The sequence below is a fragment of the Hemibagrus wyckioides genome, linkage group LG05, assembly GCF_019097595.1.
Source record: "Hemibagrus wyckioides isolate EC202008001 linkage group LG05, SWU_Hwy_1.0, whole genome shotgun sequence".
NCBI lineage: Eukaryota > Metazoa > Chordata > Actinopteri > Siluriformes > Bagridae > Hemibagrus > Hemibagrus wyckioides.
The window spans coordinates 29,189,259-29,211,758 of record NC_080714.1 but is presented as its reverse complement, the minus strand read 5'-3'; the positions used below and the strand labels follow the sequence as shown (position 1 = coordinate 29,211,758).

The window sequence follows — 22,500 nt, the reverse complement described above, 5'->3', positions numbered from 1 at the left end:
GAGACTGCTGAGGGGATGAGTGTTTATAGATGACAGAGAGAGAGAATAAAGAGAGACTGCTGAGGGGATGAGTGTTTATAGATGATAGAGAGAGAGAATAAAGAGAGACTGCTGAGGGGATGAGTGTTTATAGATGATAGAGAGAGAGAATAAAGAGAGACTGCTGAGGGGATGAGTGTATATAGATGATAGAGAGAGAGAGAATAAAGAGAGACTGCTGAGGGTTTGAGTGTTTATAGATGATAGAGAGAGAGAATAAAGAGAGACTGCTGAGGGGATGAGTGTTTATAGATGATAGAGAGAGAGAATAAAGAGAGACTGCTGAGGGGATGAGTGTATATAGATGATAGAGAGAGAGAATAAAGAGAGACTGCTGAGGGGATGAGTGTTTATAGATGATAGAGAGAGAGAGAATAAAGAGAGACTGCTGAGGGGATGAGTGTATATAGATGATAGACGAGGAAGTGTTTTAAACAGATTAAGTAGTGATATTCTTTAATAAATAAAAAGCCGTGGTTTTCAGTAAGAGGAATAAAGTCCTCAGGGCTGAGTTTCTCCCTGGGCCACATCACACTGCCATGTCACTGATTAGTTTCTCTAACATCACGTGCCTTCGTGTTTTATTTCATACTGATGGAATCATGCAGTTTCCCAAAGTTAAAGAGAAGTACACTAAACAAAGTGCTGAAAACATCTGAGGAGTTTGCCCCTGAGTGAGACCCTTGACCCACAGCTGCTCTGTTGTATGAATGAGAATAATGTAAATGTCTCTGTGGATAAGAACGTCTGCTAAAATCCTGTAATATAATATTTCTTTTAAGATTACATGTCCTGTTGGTTACAACAAGGTCTGGGAGTGATGAAGAGCTGTTTCCATCACTACAGCGATCTCTCCTACACTATAATACGTGAGAGTTTAACACTTACTTACATATGTATTAATTACATCGATTAGCCATAACATTATGACCACCTGCATAATATTGTGTTGGTCCCCCTTTTGCTCCCGAAACAGCCCTGACCCGTCCTGCACTGTGTATTCTGACCCCTTTCTATCAGAACCAGCATTAACTTCTTCAGCAGACCGACCATGACCCTGTCTCCGGTTCACCACTGTCCCTTCCTTGGAGCACTTTTGATAGATACTGACCACTGCAGACCGGGAACACCCCACAAGAGCTGCAGTTTTGGAGATGCTCTGATCCAGTGGTCTAGCCATCACAATTTGTCCCTTTTGGTCAAACTCAAAGCTCAAATCTTTACACTTGTCCATTTTTCCTGCTTCTAACATCAACTTTGAGGACAAAATGTTGACTTGCTGCCTAATATATCCCACCCACTAACAGGTGCCATGAAGAGGAGATAATCAGTCTTATTCACTTCACCGGTCACTGGTCATGATGTTTTGGCTGACCGGTGTAAAGATTTAATATGTATTAGTATTAATGTTGTATTTAATAAATGTGAATAATTCTCTTAACAGAAAACATTGTGAGTGAATGTGTCATCAACAAAGGTAATTTATATCAATTTATCTATTTAATATTTAATACAGGAAATAAAAATCTGTCTATCTATCTATCTATCTATCTATCTATCTATCTATCTATCTATCTATCTATCTATCTATCTGTCTGTCTGTCTGTCTATCTATTTGTTTGTTTATTTATGTATTTCTAGAATGCGTGACTTGTTTCATGATGGTGTACAGCAGCAGCAACCAACAATGCCTGCAGAAGTTCATGCGTCTTTTTGGTAACTTTCTGTGGTATTTTTTATTTTTTCAATTTAATCTAATCTAAGTCTTTTTATAATTTGTTTGTTTTGTTGTTGTTTTTCTTCTCCGGTCATGAAGGTTTGACTCCTGTTGAGCAGAAACAGGCGAAAGGTTCGTCAATCGTCAACGATCTCACTGTGGATTATTTTTAACTTTTGTTTTTTTTAATATTAGATATTCATTTTTATTTATTTATTCATTTTATTGTTTTTTTTATTATTTATTTTATTTATTTGTATTTATTCGTATGAGTTCCGAAGCTCAGATTTATGTTTGTGTTTTTATTGATTAATTTCTAAAAATCTATAATATGCATAATATGAGTAAAAGCAAAAATAAAAGTATGATAAAAGTAATAGTGAAAATAAAAGTTCTGTACTTTTTTAATTTGATTGTACTCATTCATTTTCTCTTGCCCTCTCTCTTTAGACTTCTTCATCTGCAGCATCAATGCGCTGATATCATTAACGGCACAATGTTAAAAGTCGAAGTGAATTATCTTTATCAGATATTTATTTATTGATTACATGGCCAATCATCTGAGATCGTAGTATTCAGTGATATTAATATGTATTATTATATTCATTCTCTTTAAATTATCTCTTTGTAATTGAATATGATGAAGATTGTTATTAAGGGTGAATTAGAATTAGAAATAACTAAATATTATTATTTTATCTGTCTATCTCAGTAGGTGAAATTAAATGGTGATCTCAAAATGCAGCTGTATTTATTTCTCTGAGTGTGTGTGCATGTGTGTGTGTGTGTGTGTGAAACTCATTAATTCACAATTAAGCAAATAAATGGTAAAGAGAAGCAAAGAGAAGCAAAACATTACTAAGCTGGAGAGAGAGAGAGAGAGAGAGAGAGAGACAGAAAGAGAGAGAGCGAGAGAAAGAGCGAGAGTAAGACAGAAAGAGAGAGAGCGAGAGAAAGAGAGAGCAAGAGAGAGTAAGACAGAAAGAGAGAGAGACAGAGACGGAGAGAGAGTAAGAGAGAGACAGAGAAAGAGAGAGGAGAGGAAAAGAGAGAGAGAAAGTGACAGAGAGAGAGAGAGAGAGAGAGAGAGAGAGAGTAGGGGAGAGAGGGAGACAAGACACACAAAAGGTCCAGATGATCATGGAACACAGCAGCTTGATGAACAACTCCATCACAAGCGTTGGCCAGATCAGGAACATCAGTTATTCTGAAGCGTTACCTGAACATCTTCCAGGAGGTTGATGCGTCAAAGTCAACAATCACGAGAAGACTTCATCAACAAAAAAAGGTTTGTATTTGAGTCTGGGGAAAAACTATAATTTTAACATCTTTATCTTTTCCCCTTGTTATTTTGAAAGCTCTTTTATTTCTAAACATTGTGCATCCCAGAGCATGGAAAAGACTTTTCCTACAAATTTAGTTTCTAGTAATCGTATAAATTTAGGAGGATTTAATATAAATGTCTGGGGTTAAAGAACATATCAGGAATCATCAGGAAACCTCAATGTTGAGGTAACAGAGGTAAGAAATCCCACAGCTCCTACTGCTGTTTGGCTTTTCTCTTTCTCTCCAGCCCCTTACACAGAAGCTTACAGATCAGACCAAACAGCAGAAAGAAGATCATAAACACTGCAATTATAAATGCAAGAATATCCACGTTATAATACGCAAACCAGGGCATCTTATACGCCTGGGTACGCAAATGAGCTGCACCTTTATGCCTCATGACAAATTCCAACCAGAAGATGATGCTCTCCATCGGTTTTAGTGGTGTGTCATGATATAGAGAGGAAATCTCATGCATGTTCTTCATGTAGAGCTGCTTTTCATCCATAATGTTTTTAAGAGATTGGGTCAGTGTATCAACATCCAATTTGGTCACCTCCAGAACTTCAGCTATGCCTTTAGCCTTCAGACGTACCATGTTGTCAAACTGGTCCAGGATTAGTGGTATTGCCAACATCGGGACTCCGTGATAGATGGCCTCATAGATGCTATTTGTTCCACCATGAGTTATGAAAACCTTTGTTTTTGGATGTCCAAGAAGGTCATTTTGTGGAATCCAGTCTAATAATAGTGTGTTGTCGCCCACTGTGGAAGGTTTCGGTCCTCGATGACGCCACACGACCTTCTGCGGTAGATGAGCAAAGGCAGAGGCGAAGATTTCGGATAGATTAAGATCCAAACCTTTAAACCGAGTTCCAAAAGACATAACGATTACACCATGTTCCCCTGAACTCTGCATGAACATCTCCAACTCATCAGGTAAAGGTCTGGAAGGCTTGCACTGAAATCCCCCAACGTAGACCACGTTTGGCATCGTGGGCCGAGGAAACTCAAACACGAAATCTACTCGCATGAGCCAGAGAGCTGCACCTCGGGTGAGGGAGAAGATATTAGTTTCTGGATCTATAAACTCAGATATGAGACCCTGATAAGCTGGTCCAGTGACCATGTGATCCAAATACTGTGCAAGAACATAATGAAACAAGTTCTTCAGTCTGTCTCTGAAGGTCATTTGGTCACTGACTTCAGATCCAAATGCTGGGATGTAGGAAAGAGGAGAAGGTGCGATTGTGAAGTGTGCTTCTCTGCTCATTATCCAGCGAACATTAAGCACTGTCGGTAAACCCAAGTACGATCCCAACACAACTCCACTTCCATAAAACGGATCAGTCAAAATCAAGTCAAACTTGGAGCTTTTGAGATTTTTTATTAATGCTTTATCCTCCAGTATGGTTCTTAACATTTCTGCACTCGCGCTGTTACCTTGCTCCATAATGTTAAAAAATGTTTGATATGTAGCTATGAAGGGAAGAATGGACCATTCACTTTTACGACTTTCAATAACATTTTTCAGGAGCAACGCTATTTGTTCAGCTTTATCCAAATCCATGGCATCAGTGACCTGGATGGTTAGTGATTTGTAGTGAGGAGCGTTTTCAGGAATCTGTGAACTTCTGGAAGAACGTACCACTGTCAGCTCGTGACCTCGTTTATGTAGTTCATGCAGGATGATGTTCATGTTGACCCAGCGGCTTCCTTCTACCGGATACACCAGGACTTTTCCTGCACTGCTGAGAGAAGTTTGGGTCCACAGGAGGCCAGCGATGAGCAAAGTGCAGTGCAGGAACATTGTCTGAAAATAAATACAAGAATAATTCTTTTGATCTTGCCCTGTGGTTAGAAATAAAATGACTGAAAATTATTGAAAGTGTAAATATCTAAATATTTAACTGAAACTAATAAATGTTACACATTTAATGGAGTGGAAAATGTTAAAGAGTCAAAAGAATTGTCTGCTGGAAATAAAAATACAACAGACAGAAAAACAAAAGAAAAGCAATTTGAAATTAAACTAGTTAGTAGATTAAACTTCATAAATGAATGTGATTAGTTTGCCTCTTATCTGATAGGGTTAGTGTAGCTCTTTAAGATTTGTATATTTCTACATATCCAAAAGTAGAATAAAAGGCTGGACACTCTGTTTGGTGCCCCTATTTTACAGATACCTCTACATGGTTGTCACCTTTTTAGTTATATTGTTCTGCTCTTTGCAGATACTCAGCAACTAGCATCCAGTATCGCTTCATTCTTTCCTCTGTTGAGTGCAATGTCTACAATCAGCTGTTCCTTTATCTCATCCAGAAAAAACTCCAAGATCATAACTAGACTGACTTCATCCACAAAACTGTCCTTGTGGCCATCATAGAGAAGCTTCATGCCACTAGATTAGTCTTCAGTTCTCACCCTCCTCATCCTTTCTACAACACTGGACACAGTCAACACATGACCCTCTTGTTTTCATAAAATGGCAATGGTTTGATTCCTACCTGAAGGGACAGTCATGTGAGGTTACCTACAGACATTCCACTGGTGTCCCACAGGGCTCAGAACTCGCTTCTCTTTTGTTTTCTCACCATTCCTTGCTGAGGTCATATTCCCACAGGGGTTTTTCCTGCCACTGCAATCCTGATGACACTGAACCTATTCTTTCTTTTCCTCCCTCAGACACTCATGTTCCTGCACAAGTCTGGCATCTCATTGTGTTGGGAAGCTGAAACTAAACCCCAGCTAATCTCAACCCTGGGTGTGCTTCTTCCACTGGTTTCCTGTACCTGCTGCCTCAGATATTAAACCCTGTTGATTGCCTGCAAAGAAAAACATGGACCAGCATCCACCAACTTCAAAGATCTCATCACACCACACACTGCACCAGACTCCCTCTGATCCTGTAGCACTGCTCGACTGATCCACCATCTCTCAGGGTACAAGGAAGACCTGCAGAAAGGAGCTCCTGGTGGAATGAACTTTTCCTAGATGTTTCAACAGCTGAGTCTTGTGCCTTTTTTCATACTATATTCACACACCATCAACAATGGGAAAAAATGAATGAATGAATGAATGCTATGCTGATGACACACAGCTGTATGTTCCAGCAGATCCTAATCAACAGATTCCAGCTTACTGAAATTGTACAAGGTGTTAAAGCCATTAGACCCTGAGAATGTTGATTTGTTTCCACTCTGAGACAGGAGAACACGTGCAGCTATGCAGCTAGCTCTTTATGACCTTTTACTTACATCATATGTCTTATTGCCCCCCCCATTTCATCATACCATTGTCTCACAATATTCCAAAGATAGCTTATTTTTTCGTTTCAGTAGAAATACATGAACTTAGCTCATGCTTTTCTTACCTCAAGTCTGGACTAATGTTTTTCGAGATGTTCCAGAAGCCACATGAATGAGCTCCAGTGCAGAATGCGACAGCCTTGACAGAACCTGAGGGGTTTGATAACATAACTCTGATCTCATGCGAGTTTTTATTAGCAGCTTGTGTAATAATGACTACAGCAGGAGGATAGCACCTTCCCCCTGTTAATGTGTGTCACCTGGACACATGTACAGTCCAGGGTTAGCAATCTAGGTTAAAAATCGACTTGTTTAGTTAAGCTTTTTGTTAATTTTTTTTACACAGCTCATCATTTCATTGTAAAGCCTTCCCATAGCACGTGTGAACGTGCTTAACTGTTTGACATGCACTGCTGGCTGTCTCCACTCAGAGCTCTTTTTGACCTTTTGCCTGGCTTTATGTCTTTGGACTTTGAACACAATTTTATCCCATATGGAAAAAAAAAAGAAGTGAACTGAGGGCATGAAGCCTTTATCATCTCCACACGTACATTACAGGAGAGTGGAGTTCTTTTCTTGCCCAGATCCCAGCTGAGGAATTTGGGGTCAGAGCGCAGGGGCAGCTATGATACAGCACCCCCTGGAGCAGAGAAGGTTTAGGGCCTTTTGCTCAAATGCCCAACAGTGGAGCTTGGTAGTGCTGGGGCTTGAATCCTGATCCTCTGATCAACAACCCACAGCCTTAACCACCTGAGCCACCACCAAAACTCATCACAGGACTCCAATTATGTACCTTAATGATGTTTTTCCTCTAAATTAAAGGTAAAAAATAATGGCCTCTAGTTTCCCATAACACTGTCTCACTCTAACACACACACACACACAACTGTATTAAAACACACATTTCTTTATTCTTTCCACTTTCTTTCATTTTCATTCATTGTCTCCCGCTTATCCGTAGCCGGGTCGCGGGGGCAGCAGTCTAAGCAGGGATGCCCAGACTTCCTTCTCCCTAGCCACTTCCTCCAGCTCTTCCGGGGGAATTCCAAGGCATTCCCAGGTCAGCCGAGAGACATAGTCCCTCCAGCGTCCTGGGTCTTCCCCGGGGTCTCTTCCCGGTTGGGCATGCCCGGAACACCTCCCCTGGGAGACGTCCAGGAGGCATCCGAAACAGATGCCCAAGCCACCTCAACTGGCCCCTTTCGATGTGGAGGAGCAGCGGCTCTACTCCAAGCTCCTCCCGGGTGACAGAGCTCCTTACCCTATCTCTAAGGGAACGCCGTGCCACCTTGCAAAGGAAACTCATTTCGGCCACCTGTATCTTTCGCCTGTATCCTTTCGGTTATGACCCAAAGTTCATGACCATAAGTAAGAGTAGGAACGTAGATTGACTGGTAAATCGAGTACCTCGACGAGGTAAATCTTCTTCACCACAACAGACCGGTACATAGACCGCATTGCTGCTGCCGCTGCACCAATCCGTCTGTCAATCTCACGCTCCATCCTTTCCTCACTTGTAAACAAAACCCTGAGATACTTAAACTCCTCCACTTGAGGAAGGGACACCCCTCCAACCTGGAGGGGACAAACCACCTTTTTCCAGTCGAGAACCATGGCCACAGATTTGGAGGTGCTGATCCTCATCCCAGCCGCTTCGCACTTGGCTGCGAACTGCCCCAGCGCACGCTGTAAGTCCTGGCTCGAAGGAGCCAACAGGACAACATCATCTGCAAAAAGCAGAGACGAAATCCTATGGTCCCCAAACTGGACTCCCTCCACCACCTGGCTGCGCCTAGAAATTCTGTCCATAAAAATAATGAACAGAACCGGTGACAACCCTGCCAGAGTCCAACATGCACTGGGAACAGATCTAAATTACAGCCGGCAATACAAACCAAGCTCCTGTTCCGGTCATACAGAGACCGAACAGCCCTTAACAGAGGGCCACGGACCCCATACTCCCAGAGCACCTCCCACAGGATACCACGAGGGACACGGTCGAATGCCTTCTCCAAGTCCACAAAACACATGTGGACTGGTTGGGCAAACTCCCATGAACCCTCAAGCACCCAGTGAAGGGTATAGAGCTGGTCCAGTGTCCCACGACTAGGATGAAACCCGCATTGTTCCTCCTGAATCTGAGGTTCGACTAAAGGTCGGACTCTCCTCTCCAGTACCCTGGAATAGACTTTCCCTGGGAGGCTGAGGAGTGTGATCCCCCTATAGTTGGAATACACTCCTCCGATCCCCCTTCTTAAAAAGAGGGACCACCACCCCAGTCGCCCAGTCCAGAGGCGCTGTCCCTGACTGCCACGCTATGTTGCAGAGACATGTCAGCCAAGACAGCCCCACAACATCCAGAGACTTAAGGTACTCAGGGCAAATCTCATCCACTTCTGGCGCCTTGCCACCAAGGAGCTGCTGGACTACCTCAGTGACTTCAGCTTGGGTAATGGATGAATCTACCTCTGAGTCCTCAGCCTCTGCTTCCTCTACGGAAGGCATGTCAGTAGGATTGAGGAGATCCTCAAAGTATTCCTTCCACCTTCCCAATATCCCCAGTCAAGGTCAGCAACTCTCCACCAGCACCAGACCCGAGTTTTTGCTTCCACAACCACCTGGGCTGCAGCTCACTTGGCCTGCCGGTACTCATCAGCTGCCTCCGGAGTCCCACGAGCCAACCAGGCTCGATAGGACTCTTTCTTCAGCTTGACAGCATCCCTTACTTCCAATGTCCACCACTGGGTTCGGGGATTGCCGCCACGACAGGCACCAGAGACCTTACGGCCACAGCTCCTGGTAGCTGCATCAACAATGGAGGAGGAGAATATGGTCCACTCAGACTCAATGTCCCCAACCTCCCTCGGAATCTTGTCGAAACTCTCCCGGAGGTGGGAGTTGAAGACTTCCCTAACAGAGGGTTCAGCCAGATGTTCCCAACAGACCCCCACAATACGTTTGGGTCTGCCAAGTCTGTCCGGCATCCTCCTCTGCAAGCAGATCCAACTCACCACCAGGTGGTGATCAGTTGACAGCTCAGCCCCTCTCTTCACCCTAGTGTCCAAGACATATGGCCGAAGGTCAGATGACACGACCACAAAGTCAATCATCGACCTCTGGCCTAAGGTGTCCTGGTACCACGTGTACTGATGGGCACCCTTATGCTTGAACATGGTGTTTGTTATGGACAGACTGTGACTAGCACAGAAGTCCAATAACAGAACACCACTCGAGTTCAGACCGGGGGGGGGCGTTCTTCCCAATCACGCCCCTCCAGGTAACACTGTCGTTACCCACATGGGTGTTGAAGTCCCCCAGTATAACTATGGAGTCCCCAGTCGGGGCACCTTCCAGCACCCCTTGTAGGGTCTCCAAGAAGGTTGGGTACTCCACACTGCTGTTCGGCCCATAAGCCGATACAACAGTGAGGCCCCTATCCCCCACCTGAAGGCGCAGGGAAACCACCCTCTCGTTTACTGGGGAAAACTCTAACACATGGTGGCTGAGCTGGGGGGCTATAAGCAAGCCCACCCCAGCCCGCCACCTCTCACCATGAGGTACTCCAGAGTAGTAGAGGGTTCAACCTCTCTCAAGGAGTTGGGTTCCAGAGCCCAGGCTGTGCGTGGAGGCAAGCCCGACTATCTCTAGCCAGTACCGCTCAGCCCCCCCCACCAGCTCAGGCTCCCCCCCAGTGAAGTGACATTCCATGTCCCAAGAGCCAGATTCTTTAACCAGGGTTTGGGTCGTCTAGGCCCCTGCCCATGACTGCTACCCAAAACACATCGCACCAGCCCCTTATGCTCCTTCCTGCGGGTGGTTGGCCTACGGGAAGTTCATTTTCATATTTCCTTATTTAATTTCCATTCTATAATTTCCAGACATTTTTATCTAGCCATGATCAAACACACACACACACACAAGACCAACCTTAAGAGGAAAGAGTAATACAAAGTGAAGCAAATTTATTTATGTCATTTCTAAAAGTGACCCTTAGCCTGTAGTTACAGGAGTTAATGGAGTTAATATAGTTAGTGTAGTTTAATGTCCATATCTGTGCAGTGGACCATGCCAATACACCAGCAGCCGGTGTTAAGGTCAGAAACAATTCGACTGAAGCAGAAAAAAGCTTGATGGAAACTTCAGCCAGTTCGTATTTTTAGCCAAACTCACATCAAATACACGTACAAACCCTAAAATCTGCCCCTCACACTGACCTCGGTATTATATATACAGTAGAATTAACCATAATTAGACACAGGAGTGATTTTTTAAAGAAAGCTGACCATGAAGTGATTCACCTGCTTTAATTCCTGAAAATTCCGGGACATTTTTCCACTGATGGAGAGTATCGGAGTGTATAAACAGGATAAAACACTCAGAGTTAAAATAGATTTTTCTGCATTACATTGTGGATTCTGCAAAATCACCTAGAATTAAAAATCATGATTTTTCAGTTTTTTCTTTATAAACAGCAGTACAGGGTTAACCTGCGAGGCTTTCATAAAATAAAAGTTCAGTAAAAGTTTTTTTTTGTATAAAACACGGTGCTGAAGATCGAATGAACAGTAACCCGTGTAACGTCAGAAACTAGCGCTTTAAACGGATAAACACATCACTGTGAGAGATTTACAGAGCGGGAAAAGATGAGTATAAAAACAAAGGCAGTAACACTTTCAGTCTGAGTGAAGTATAAAGTGTGGGAGAGAGGGAGAGAGACAGAGAGAGAGAGAGAGAGAGAGAGAGAGGGAGGGAGGGAGGGAGAGAGAGAGAGAGAGAGAGAGAGAGAGGGAGAGAGAGAGGGAGGGCTGAGAGAGATGGACAGAAGGAGAGAGAGAGAGGGAGGGAGGGATATAGAGAGATGATGGCTTTTACAAAATCTTTTACACTCTTAAGGTATAAACTCTGAAGCTGGGTTCCAGTGCAACACGACCTCAGGTCCAGTGTTTACAGTCATTTTTATCCATAAAATCTGTAACATATCCAAAGACGCATTCAGACTAGATTTAAAATCATTCGTCACAGGAGTTCCCTAATCATCATGTACCTAAAAACCCTTCACTGTGACAGTAAACAATATTTACAAGTAAAGGGTCATATTTATGGCTTGTAGAACCCTGAGCTGAGGCCCGGTCCGAATCAGATTAAATGAAAGTGCTGAATCTTCTATCACTGTGTGGTTGCTCCATGTTCATGACCCTACATTTCTCCTTTACTCTAACGTCTGTAATTGTTGTAATTTCTGTTTTTTTTCCTTCATTTGTTCCCTATAAAAGGTCACGAGGATCCTTAACTCCTAGCGACTCAGGCAGAACCCTTGAAGGAGTCTTCAGGAACCCTTCAGAAGAGAGCAGACTTCATGGATGTTCCAATCACAGGGTCTGTTGACTGTGAAGCCCAACATCAGCATGATTATCAGACAAATCTTCTGAGCTGAACACATGAACTGCACCATAAACACACTCTGAAATTTCATCCAAAATACCAGAACAAAAGGAATGCAGTAAAACCCGATTTGACACTGAAATGGAACCACACACTGATTCAGAGTCTCTTTAAACATACACTATATTGCCAAAAGTATTCGCTCACCTGCCTTGACTCGCATATGAACTTAAGTGACATCCCATTCCTAAACCATAGGGTTCAATATGACGTCGGTCCACCCTTTGCAGTTATAACAGCTTCAACTCTTCTGGGAAGGCTGTCCACAAGGTTTAGGAGTGTGTTTATGGGAATTTTTGACCATTCTTCCAGAAGCGCATTTGTGAGTTCACACACTGATGTTGGACGAGAAGGCCTGGCTCTCGGTCTCCGCTCTAATTCATCCCAAAGGTGTTCTATCGGGTTGAGGTCAGGACTCTGTGCAGGCCAGTCAAGTTCATCCACACCAGACTCTGTCATCCATGTCTTTATGGACCTTGCTTTGGTCACTGGTGCACAGTCATGTTGGAAGAGGAAGGGGCCAGCTCCAAACTGTTCCCACAAAGTTGGGAGCATGGAATTGTCCAAAATGTCTTGGTATGCTGAAGCATTCAGAGTTCCTTTCACTGGAACTAAGGGGCCAAGCCCAGCTCCTGAAAAACAACCCCACAACATAATCCCCCCTCCACCAAACTTTACACTTGGCACAATGCAGTCAGACAAGTACCGTTCTCCTGGCAACCGCCAAACCCAGACTCGTCCATCAGATTGCCAGATGGAGAAGCGCGATTCGTCACTCCAGAGAACGCGTCTCCACTGCTCTAGAGTCCAGTGGCGGCGTGCTTTACACCACTGCATCCGACGCTTTGCATTGCACTTGGTGATGTATGGCTTGGATGCAGCTGCTCGGCCATGGAAACCCATTCCATGAAGCTCTCTGCGCACTGTTCTTCAGCTAATCTGAAGGCCACATGAAGTTTGGAGGTCTGTAGCGATTGACTCTGCAGAAAGTTGGCGACCTCTTCGCACTATGCGCCTCAGCATCCGCTGACCCCGCTCCGTCAGTTTACGTGGCCTACCACTTCGTGGCTGAGTTGCTGTCGTTCCCAAACACTTCCACGTTCTTATAATACAGCTGACAGTTGACTGTGGAATATTTAGGAGCGAGGAAATTTCACGACTGGATTTGTTGCACAGGTGGCATCCTATCACAGTTCCACGCTGGAATTCACTGAGCTCCTGAGAGCGACCCATTCTTTCACAAATGTTTGTAAAAACAGTCTGCATGCCTAGGTGCTTGATTTTATACACCTGTGGCCATGGAAGTGATTGGAACACCTGATTCTGATTATTTGGATGGGTGAGCAAATACTTTTGGCAATATAGTGTATATATATATATATATAAAAAATTTTTTATCTTAATGCCTTTCTGTTAAAAACAGTTAAAATCAGATATCCTGTCGCTCCATGTGCCTGTGTTCATAGTGCAAAAATATCAGAAGGAGTAAAAGAATCAGGCGTCCCGGGCAGCGTGGCTGGTCTAGACGTAGCAGGTCCACGATCTCGGCTTCAGCAAGTCGAGGAAAGAAGGCTGAAACATAAAAAAACTAATTCAGATTCAGGAAAGCTTCACCATATCACGTTTTCTACAGCCGTCCCTGTGAACAGGCTGTTACTACGGAAACCATATTTACATAAACATTAATGTAAATTGTGATGTATGGCTGCACTGAGGTCAAAATTAATCAACACCTGCTGACCAATCACAATCCAGAATTCAGCAGTGCTTATATACACCGATCAGCCATAACATTATGACCGCCTGCCTAATATTATGTCGGTCCCCCTTTTGCTGCCAAAACAGCACTGACCTGTCGAGGCAGGGACTCCACTAGATCCCTGAAGGTGAGCTGTGGGATCTGGCACCAAGATGTTAGCAGCAGATCCTTTACTTTTGATAGATACTGACCACTGCAGACCGGGAACACTCCACAAGAGCTGCAGTTTTGGAGATGCTCTGATCCAGTGGTCTAACCATCACAATTTGGCCCTTTTGGTCAAACTCGCTCAAATTTTGTTTTTGAGGACAAAATGTTAACTTGCTGCCTAATATTTCCCACCCACTAACAGGTGCCATGATGAGGAGATACTCAGTCTTATTCACTTCACCGGTCACTGGTCATGATGTTATGCCTGATGGGTGTATTTGGGCCTAATAAATATAATAATAAAATAAAATCAAATTAAATAAAACATAATAAAATTAAAAAAACAAAACAAAATAAAATAAAATAATAATAACAAGAGGCGGAAGAAGAAGAAATCAGCCGTCCTTTAGAGGGGCAGTGCAAGGTGTAGTGGTGTTTACCTCCTGTAGGGGGCAGTATTTCTGAGCGTACCACTCCTGAGAGTAAAGGCACAGCAGAACAGCTAAACCCAGAAACAGAGCCGTCCACACAATGATGTTCCACACGGGTCCGGTCCTCCGGTCATGCAGGATGAAGTTAAACATCACTGAGGACATGAACAACAAGAGCACAGAGTCATAAAAAAACACTCATCATAAGCATATCTTCAATTTCAGTTTATAAAATCTAAAAGAGATCCTCACATCCAAAGCACATGAAGAGGCAGAAGAGGACGGGGTAGAAGAACCCGAAACACACGGCCAGCACGTACTCATGGACCACTGCAGAGACGGTGAAAACAACAAACATGGCGGTCGCTCGGAAACGTTTCTGTGTCATCTGTGGACATGAGCCAGAATAATAAACAATAATAAACATTATATACTCCGTTAAATGTGTTCTGAGATCATTTTCCAGTGTCACATACCCACAGGAAGTCCCGGTAGACGTAGCAGTACAGCCAGTCGTGCACCACTACGTTCCACGTGCGGTAATAATTAGCAAACGAAGTCGAATTCCACCAGTCCTGTAGTTTATTACAGTTTATTGTCAGTAATTAATCAGTAATAAACAAAATCTATAATTATTAAGTCTGACTGGGTAGTGTATGATAAGGTCAGTAACTGTGTGTAAAAGTGTGTAATGGTGATTAATGGTATGTATTGGTGTGTAAAAGTGTGTAATGGGGTGTATTAGTGTATAATGGTGTGTAAATGTAACAAAGTGTGTAATGGTGTATAATAGTGTGTAATGGTATATATAACGGTGTATAATAGTGTGTATTGGTGTGTAATGGTGTATAATGGTGTGTAATGGTGTATAATGATATATAATTGTGTATAATGGTATATATAACGGTGTATAATGGTGTGTAATGGTGTATAATAGTGTGTAATGGTATATATAATGGTGTATAATAGTGTGTAATGGTATATATAATGGTGTATAATAGTGTGTATTGGTGTGTAATGGTGTATAATGGTGTGTAATGGTGTATAATGATATATAATTGTGTATAATGGTATATAAATGGTGTATAATGGTGTATAATGATATATAATGGCGTGCAAAGGTGTGTAATGGTGTATAATAGTGTGTAATGGTATATAACGGTGTGTAATGGTGTATAATAGTGTGTAATGGTATATATAACGGTGTATAATAGTGTGTAATGGTATATACAACGGTGTATAATAGTGTGTAATGGTATATACAACGGTGTATAATAGTGTGTAATGGTGTATAATGGTGTATAATGGTAATAATAGTGTGTAATGGTATATACAACGGTGTATAATAGTGTGTAATGGTGTATAATAGTATATAAATGGTGTATAATGGTGTATAATGCTATATAATGGCGTGTAAAGGTGTATAATGGTATATAAATGGTGTATAATGGTATATAAATGGTGTATAATGGTGTGTAATGGTGTATAATGGTATATAAATGGTGTATAATGGTATATAAATGGTGTATAATGGTGTGTAATGGTATATAAATGGTGTATAATGGTGTGTAATGGTGTGTAATGGTGTGTAATGGTGTGTAATGGTATATAAATGGTGTATAAATGGTGTATAATGGTGTGTAATGGTATATAATGGTGTGTAATGTGTGTAATGATATATAATGGTGTGTAATGTGTGTAATGATATATAATGGTGTGTAATGGTATATAACGGTGTGTAATGGTGTATAATAGTGTGTAATGGTATATATAACGTGTATAATAGTGTGTAATGGTGTATAATGGTGTATAACGCTATATAATGGCGTGTAAAGGTGTGTAATGGTATGTAATGGTGTATAATGGTGTATAATAGTATGTAATGGTGTATAATGGTGTATAATGGTATATAAATGGTGTGTAATGGTATATAATGGTGTGTAATAGTATGTAATGGTGTATAATGATGTGAAATGGTATATAATGGTGTATAATGGTGTGTAATGATATATAACGGTGTGTAATGGTGTATAATGGTATATAATGGTGTGTAATGGTGTATAATAGTATGTAATGGTGTATAATGGTATATAAATGGTGTATAATGGTGTGTAATGGTGTATAATGGTATATAATGGTGTGTAATGGTGTATAATGGTGTATAATGGTGTGTAATGGTGTGTAATGGTATATAATGGTGTGTAATAGTATGTAATGGTGTATAATGATGTGAAATGGTATATAATGGTGTATAATGGTGTGTAATGATATATAATGGTGTGTAATGGTGTATAATAGTGTGTAATGGTATATAATAGTGTGTAATGGTGTATAATGGTGTATAATGGTATATAAATGGTGTATAATGGTGTGTAATGGTATATAATGGTGTGTAATAGTATGTAATGGTGTATAATGATGTGAAATGGTATATAATGGTGTATAATGGTGTGTAATGATATATAATGGTGTGTAATGGTGTATAATAGTGTGTAATGGTATATAATAGTGTGTAATGGTGTGTAATGGTGTATAATGGTGTGTAATGGTATATATAACGGTGTATAATAGTATGTAATGGTGTATAATAGTATATAAATGGTGTATAATGGTATGTAATGGTGTATAATGGTGTGTAATGGTATGTAATGGTGTATAATGGTATATAATGGTGTATAATATTGTGTAATGATGTATAATGGTGTATAATAGTATGTAATGGTGTATAATGGTATATAAATGGTGTATAATGCTATATAATGGCGTGTAAAGGTGTGTAATGGTATGTAATGGTGTATAATGCTGTGTAAGGGTATATAATGGTGTATAATGGTATGTAATGGTGTATAATGGTATATAAATGGTGTATAATGGTGTGTAATGGTATGTAATGGTGTATAATGGTGTGTAATGGTATGTAATGGTGTATAATGCTGTGTAAGGGTATATAATGGTGTATAATAGTGTGTAATGGTATATAAATGGTGTATAATAGTGTGTAATGGTGTATAATGGTGTATAATAGTGTGTAATGATGTATAATGGTGTATAATAGTATATAAATGGTGTATAATGGTGTGTAATGGTATGTAATGGTGTATAATGGTGTGTAATGGTATGTAATGGTGTATAATGCTGTGTAAGGGTATATAATGGTGTATAATAGTGTGTAATGATGTATAATGGTGTATAATAGTATGTAATGGTGTATAATGGTATATAAATGGTGTATAATGGTGTGTAATGGTGTATAATGGTATATAATGATATATAAGTGGTGTATAATGGTATATAAATGGTGTATAATGGTGTATAAATGGTGTGTAATGGTATATAAATGGTGTATAATGGTGTATAATGGTGTGTAATGGTATATAAATGGTGTATAATGGTGTATAATGGTGTGTAATGGTATATAAATGGTGTATAATGGTGTGTAATGGTGTATAATGGTATATAAATGGTGTATAATGGTGTGTAATGGTGTATAATGGTATATAAATGGTGTATAATGGTGTGTAATGGTGTATAATGGTATATAAATGGTGTATAATGGTGTGTAATGGTGTATAATGGTATGAAATGGTATATAATTGTGTATAATGGTGTGTAATGTGTGTAATGATATATAATGGTGTGTAATGTGTGTAATGATATATAATGGGGTGTAATGGTGTATAATAGTATGTAATGGTGTATAATGGTATATAATGGTGTGTAATGGTAAAAGTAACAATGTGTGTAATTTTATGTAACTGTGTTTCTAACCCTATAAAACATTCGGTCTCCAAAGCGCAGCATTTCAGCAAACGCATTGAGCCAGCAGTGCAAAAAGGCAAAGAAGGCCAAGAAGAGAATCAGTGCTCCTGCATGAACACACACACACACACACACACACACACACACACAAACTTATTTCAATACCAAATAATACAATTTACTCATTCCCTTCTATGGTAAGTACACACAGATTTAACTAACACACAGACACACACACACACAGACACACACCACTGCGTACCTGGCAGGATGGAGTTGAAGACACAGAGCACCATGACTCTGAGGTCGAACAGCTGCATGCTCACACTGCGGAACTGAGGGATACAGAGACGCACAAACACGTAGTAGGCGTAGAATAAACAGCCCAGAACCTGCAGCAACAATGACACAGGGGTTAGGGTCATCTCACAAACACACACACACACACACACACACCATCAGCACCTACCTGTAAAAATTTGGTGGCTACATAACTCCATCGTACACACGGATTTCTAAAACAGATGAGGTGCGTCACAGACAACTCAAACCACAGAATAGAAAGAAACGTGTGTGTGTGCGTGTGTGTGTGTGTCTGAGTATGAGTGTGTGTGCTCATCAGTCTTGCCTTGGATAACTGTCTCTGTAGATCAGAGTGGGAGCAAACAGGAAGTAAAGGTAGGAGCTCAGATGAGGCTTGGCCACTGAAGCTGAAACACAGAACAGATTCGGTGAGTAAACAGCCAAAGGAAAACATCTGGATCCAAAACGGCTGTACATTCCGTCCTTACCTGAGCCGCCTTTACCTGAAGACCAGAACCGCAGCACGTTCTCCCTGATAAAGGAATGAACCTTCATCATCAGACGCACCTGTGGAGAGGAAACATCCAGAAACCAGAGAGATGAAATCAGTCCATCACAATAATCACACACTAACACTGTTACACTATTGTTATTATTATCATTAATAATACATTGGATGTGTTTAGTGTGTTAATGTTTCTGAACCAGGAGGAAGTTCAGTATGAGAGTAAAGAGAAAAATTCAGGAACACGTGAACGAAGATGAAGACGAGACTTACACGGGAAGACGAAGTAGGAAATACAGTGAGAACATGGAGCAGGAAACTGTGGAAACACCATAGAGGGTCATCTGGAACATGAATTCAGTATTCAGTAGCTAAATGATAATGTAGCTAGCATGAAAATGAAGCGGAATGTTCAGCTTGAGAATGAAGGAGGACACTCGATATAAAGAGGATGTGTGAGATTCAGTACCAGGATGAAACAGGAAGTTAAAGGAGATTCAGTACCAGAATGAAACAGGAAGTTAAAGGAGATTCAGTACCAGGATGAAACAGGAAGTTAAAGGAGATTCAGTACCAGGATGAAACAGGAAGTTAAAGGAGATGCATGTACCTGCTCGAGAATGAGGATGAAGCAGGAAGCGGGAGGAAGGCTGTTTCTCAGCACTATGTAAGTAGGCAGGAAGCCGAGTCCGAGGCTCTGGTACAGCAGCAGGAGCGTTGCGGCGAGAAGGGTGTAGAAGGTTCGGTGGTGTGATGAAGAATAAACACCGGCCCACCAACGGAGAAGAGCGAACGGAACCATGAGCGCAGAACCAAACATGCAGAGCCACGAAACCACGACGAGGGGAAACTGACCGAACGCAAACACCAGCAGGTCAAAATCCAGCACTAACCTGCAGAGAGACACCAAGAGGAGGACAGCAACAACAAAGAGGGAATGGACGAAATCATTAACACTACCTCCTGAGGTCAAGGCCTCATCAAATATATACAAAAAATCTAAAACTTACCGTCCCTCATCAATGAAGTCTACGACTAACGTACTGAGGATGAAGAGGATGAGGAGGGCGATGAACATGTGATAAATCGTACGGATGTGATTGACCTCAAACAGCTCGCTGGAGTAACAACAAATACAGCTGGATAAATAACTGTGTGTTTACAGACACCTGAAATACTGACCACTGATAACGTTACTCACTCTAATAAAGAGCGACGCACCACAAACTGTTTACTCTGACTGTGAGCTTGAGAAGACCTGGAGAGAGAGAGAGAGAGAGAGAGAAACAAAGAGAGAGAGAGAGAAAGTGAGAGAGAGAGTGAGAGAGAAACAGAGTGTGTGTGTGTGTAAGAGAGAGAGAGAGAGAGAGAGAGAGAGAGAGAAAGTGAGAGAGAGAGTGAGAGAGAAACAGAGTGTGTGTGTAAGAGAGAGAGAGAGAGAGAGAGAGAGAGAGAGAAGAACAGTTAGTGGAGTTGTTGCTCTACACAGTTTCACCACACGGAGGCGCTGTACACTTTCTCACAAATAAAGGGTTTGAGAAAATAAAGTCTGCCTCAGCATTAATGCTACGGTTGCTATGGCTACATCTTGTCTGTCAAAGCTCTTTCTCTGTAAATGTCTGTGACATGAGCGACAGGGACCTGGACATGGGCGTGGCCAGAATAACGCTGTGGCTTAATATTAATGAGCGCTTTATAATATTCATCTAACTGTATAAGAGTCCTGTAATGCTAATAATAAAAGAATCCATCCCTGAGGTTACACCTGAACACCTCACAGTGAAGCTCACACCTGAGTTCAGCTCTCTCGGTGTCTGGACGAGGCTGCGAGGAACCGGACAGTGAAGAAGAGCCCAGTCTGTGAGACTCGTCTATCAGAGACTCCACCAGTTCGTTCAGCTGAGAGTCAAAGTGATGAATCAAGTCAGCTTTCAGCTGCTGCAGAGAAAATAAAAGCATCAATAAATCATCCGGATTATTATTATGAATATTTTACTAACCTACTGTTTCAAATCAACACATACATACATACATACATACATAAATAAATAAATAAATAAATAAATAAATAAATAAATAAAGTTCTTTTCTCTAGTGACCTCTCTGAGGTGACCCAATATCTCATGTTCCTCACGTTTTCTCCGTTTCACTCCACTGCACTTCTGTGATCTGTTATAAAGCTCTATAACGTCTCATACACTCAGTACATCACTAATGATCCTAAAATCTTAAACATCTCAATATTTTATTGGAAATTACTGGATTCTGTTATGAACTTGATCTCTCAACACCTTCAGACGTGAAGAGAACATGACAGCGGTACGGTCATCATGCTCTCAGGGATTAAGGGCTGATGAATAAACGTCGTCCATCAGACACAGCCCCAGATCGTTAGTACAGGTGTGTGTGTTTGACCTCTGACCCCAGCGTGACTAATGAGTCATATGAAATGACTCAGTGAGGCGGGGCGGCTGTTTCCCAGGGCCGTTGCTAAAGTACCTCGTGATCTTGACACTACCACTTGATCTTCCTGTTTCAGCACGTCATCAACTTTCTGCTGCAGTCAGACCCACACACTGCTCTCTCTGCACTGCACGCTTAAACACACTCAAAACTGCACTGTTTAATTATTTTTACTATCATTCTTGTTAAAGATAAATTGTTCTTGAATGTCACAGAATGCTGAGAGTGGACTAAAGGCAGGTCAGAAAAGTAATTTTGGAAATTTAAAACAAAGATTTCAACAGATACTGTGTCTTTCTTTCTTTCTTTCTTTCTCCCATTACACCACCAAACACCATTACACCCCCCCCTCTGAAATGTTTGAGATGAAGACCACACCTGAACCTTCTTCTTCTTCCTTCCTTCATTCATTCTCATCTCTCTTTTTTCCACTAGTGGATGTTTACTTCATGTTTTTTTCCCCATACGAACACTTCTAAACATTTTCCCACTTTTCTTGAAAATCCGGGTGTGAGATGACGAGCTTTTCGGCTGTGGTGGTCACTCTCTCGGTTGATGTTCTGACCGTTCTCTAATGGAAGGCAGGCACTACACCGCTGTAGACATGCGTGAGGATGAAGATCTCACCACAGCAGACACGTGATTATGAAAGGAGCTGCTCCTGCACTCAGCAGATTGATTTCAGCTGAAATGTTGAATAAGGTTTAAGAAGAACCACAAACTTCTCAAACAGAGAAGAAGGGATCACTTGAGAAACCTTCTGACCCAGGCAACAGCGTAACACGGTGTCTGTCCATCTTCTGTACTAGCACTGCATTTCCTCTCTCATGCTCCAGGTGTGGAAGTTGGAAGCTCTTCTGACGTCTTCTCCTCACCTTCATCCAGACCACCTTATCTCCTCCTTACAGCACTCCTTCTCAGCTTCTTATTCTCCATGCTCTCAGACCTTTTTTTTTTAAGGTTGTAGTTTTTGTCTCTTAAAGGTCACAGTCTTTTTGTCTTTCAAATCTCTCTGCTCTTCCAGCCTCTCAAAGCTCACGGCCACACCCATCTCTCTGTGGTCCATCCCAGCTATGAAAAGTTTCCTGCCCTTCCAGCCCTTCCTGTTTCTTACAATCATAGCCCTTCCCTACTCACAGCCTCATAAATACCCCCTGAAACCTCACAGATACCCTGTCTTTCTCTCTCTCTCCTGAAGCCTCACAGCCTCATAAATACCCCCCAAAACCTAACAGATACCCCCTCTCTCTCCCCCGAAACACTGCTGACACTGTTTCCTGAAGATCACCAATGTGCAT

At 41.6% G+C, this 22,500-nt stretch overlaps 2 protein-coding genes and 1 long non-coding RNA gene across 4 annotated transcripts in view; 1 reads left to right on the top strand and 2 right to left on the bottom strand.

Annotated features, from left to right (window-relative positions):
• The first annotated feature begins 853 nt into the window (after positions 1-853).
• LOC131353254 (uncharacterized) lies at positions 854-2,713 on the top strand. The gene is made up of 3 exons (XR_009204598.1): positions 854-1,755; positions 1,856-1,888; positions 2,207-2,713. It is a non-coding gene; the product is annotated as an uncharacterized LOC131353254 (long non-coding RNA).
• Positions 2,714-2,848: 135 nt separating this feature from the next.
• On the bottom strand, positions 2,849-6,627 carry ugt5e1 (UDP glucuronosyltransferase 5 family, polypeptide E1). Its single transcript, XM_058390149.1, has 2 exons — positions 6,456-6,627; positions 2,849-4,895 (listed from the first exon to the last, which is right to left on the bottom strand). Exon 2 carries the CDS (start codon positions 4,890-4,892, stop codon positions 3,297-3,299), a length of 1,596 nt encoding a protein of 531 aa, XP_058246132.1. The 5' UTR covers positions 4,893-4,895; positions 6,456-6,627; the 3' UTR covers positions 2,849-3,296.
• A 4,511-nt stretch (positions 6,628-11,138) lies between these two features.
• The window catches only part of soat1 (sterol O-acyltransferase 1), a 15,155-nt gene continuing 3,793 nt past the window's right edge, over positions 11,139-22,500 (bottom strand). Inside the window, exons 1-14 of one of the 2 annotated variants that reach the window (XM_058390148.1) lie at positions 21,581-21,944; positions 20,532-20,677; positions 19,941-19,997; positions 19,750-19,857; positions 19,350-19,632; positions 18,723-18,801; positions 18,560-18,641; positions 18,401-18,446; positions 18,194-18,323; positions 17,941-18,038; positions 14,649-14,747; positions 14,425-14,560; positions 14,182-14,327; positions 11,139-13,404 (exon numbers count right to left, since the gene is read on the bottom strand). In XM_058390148.1, coding sequence (XP_058246131.1) covers positions 13,354-13,404; positions 14,182-14,327; positions 14,425-14,560; positions 14,649-14,747; positions 17,941-18,038; positions 18,194-18,323; positions 18,401-18,446; positions 18,560-18,641; positions 18,723-18,801; positions 19,350-19,632; positions 19,750-19,857; positions 19,941-19,997; positions 20,532-20,677; positions 21,581-21,619 — 1,500 coding nt within the window. In that variant the 5' untranslated portion in view covers positions 21,620-21,944 and the 3' untranslated portion in view covers positions 11,139-13,353. Of the gene's footprint in view, positions 13,405-14,181; positions 14,328-14,424; positions 14,561-14,648; positions 14,748-17,940; positions 18,039-18,193; positions 18,324-18,400; positions 18,447-18,559; positions 18,642-18,722; positions 18,802-19,349; positions 19,633-19,749; positions 19,858-19,940; positions 19,998-20,531; positions 20,678-21,580; positions 21,945-22,500 lie in introns of those variants that run through there. The other variant, XM_058390147.1, reaches the window with a different exon arrangement.

Coding starts and splice junctions, on each gene's coding strand:
- ugt5e1 (XM_058390149.1), bottom strand. CDS start 4,892: ATGTTCCTGCACTGCACTTTGCTCATCGCTGGCCTCCTGTGGACCCAA.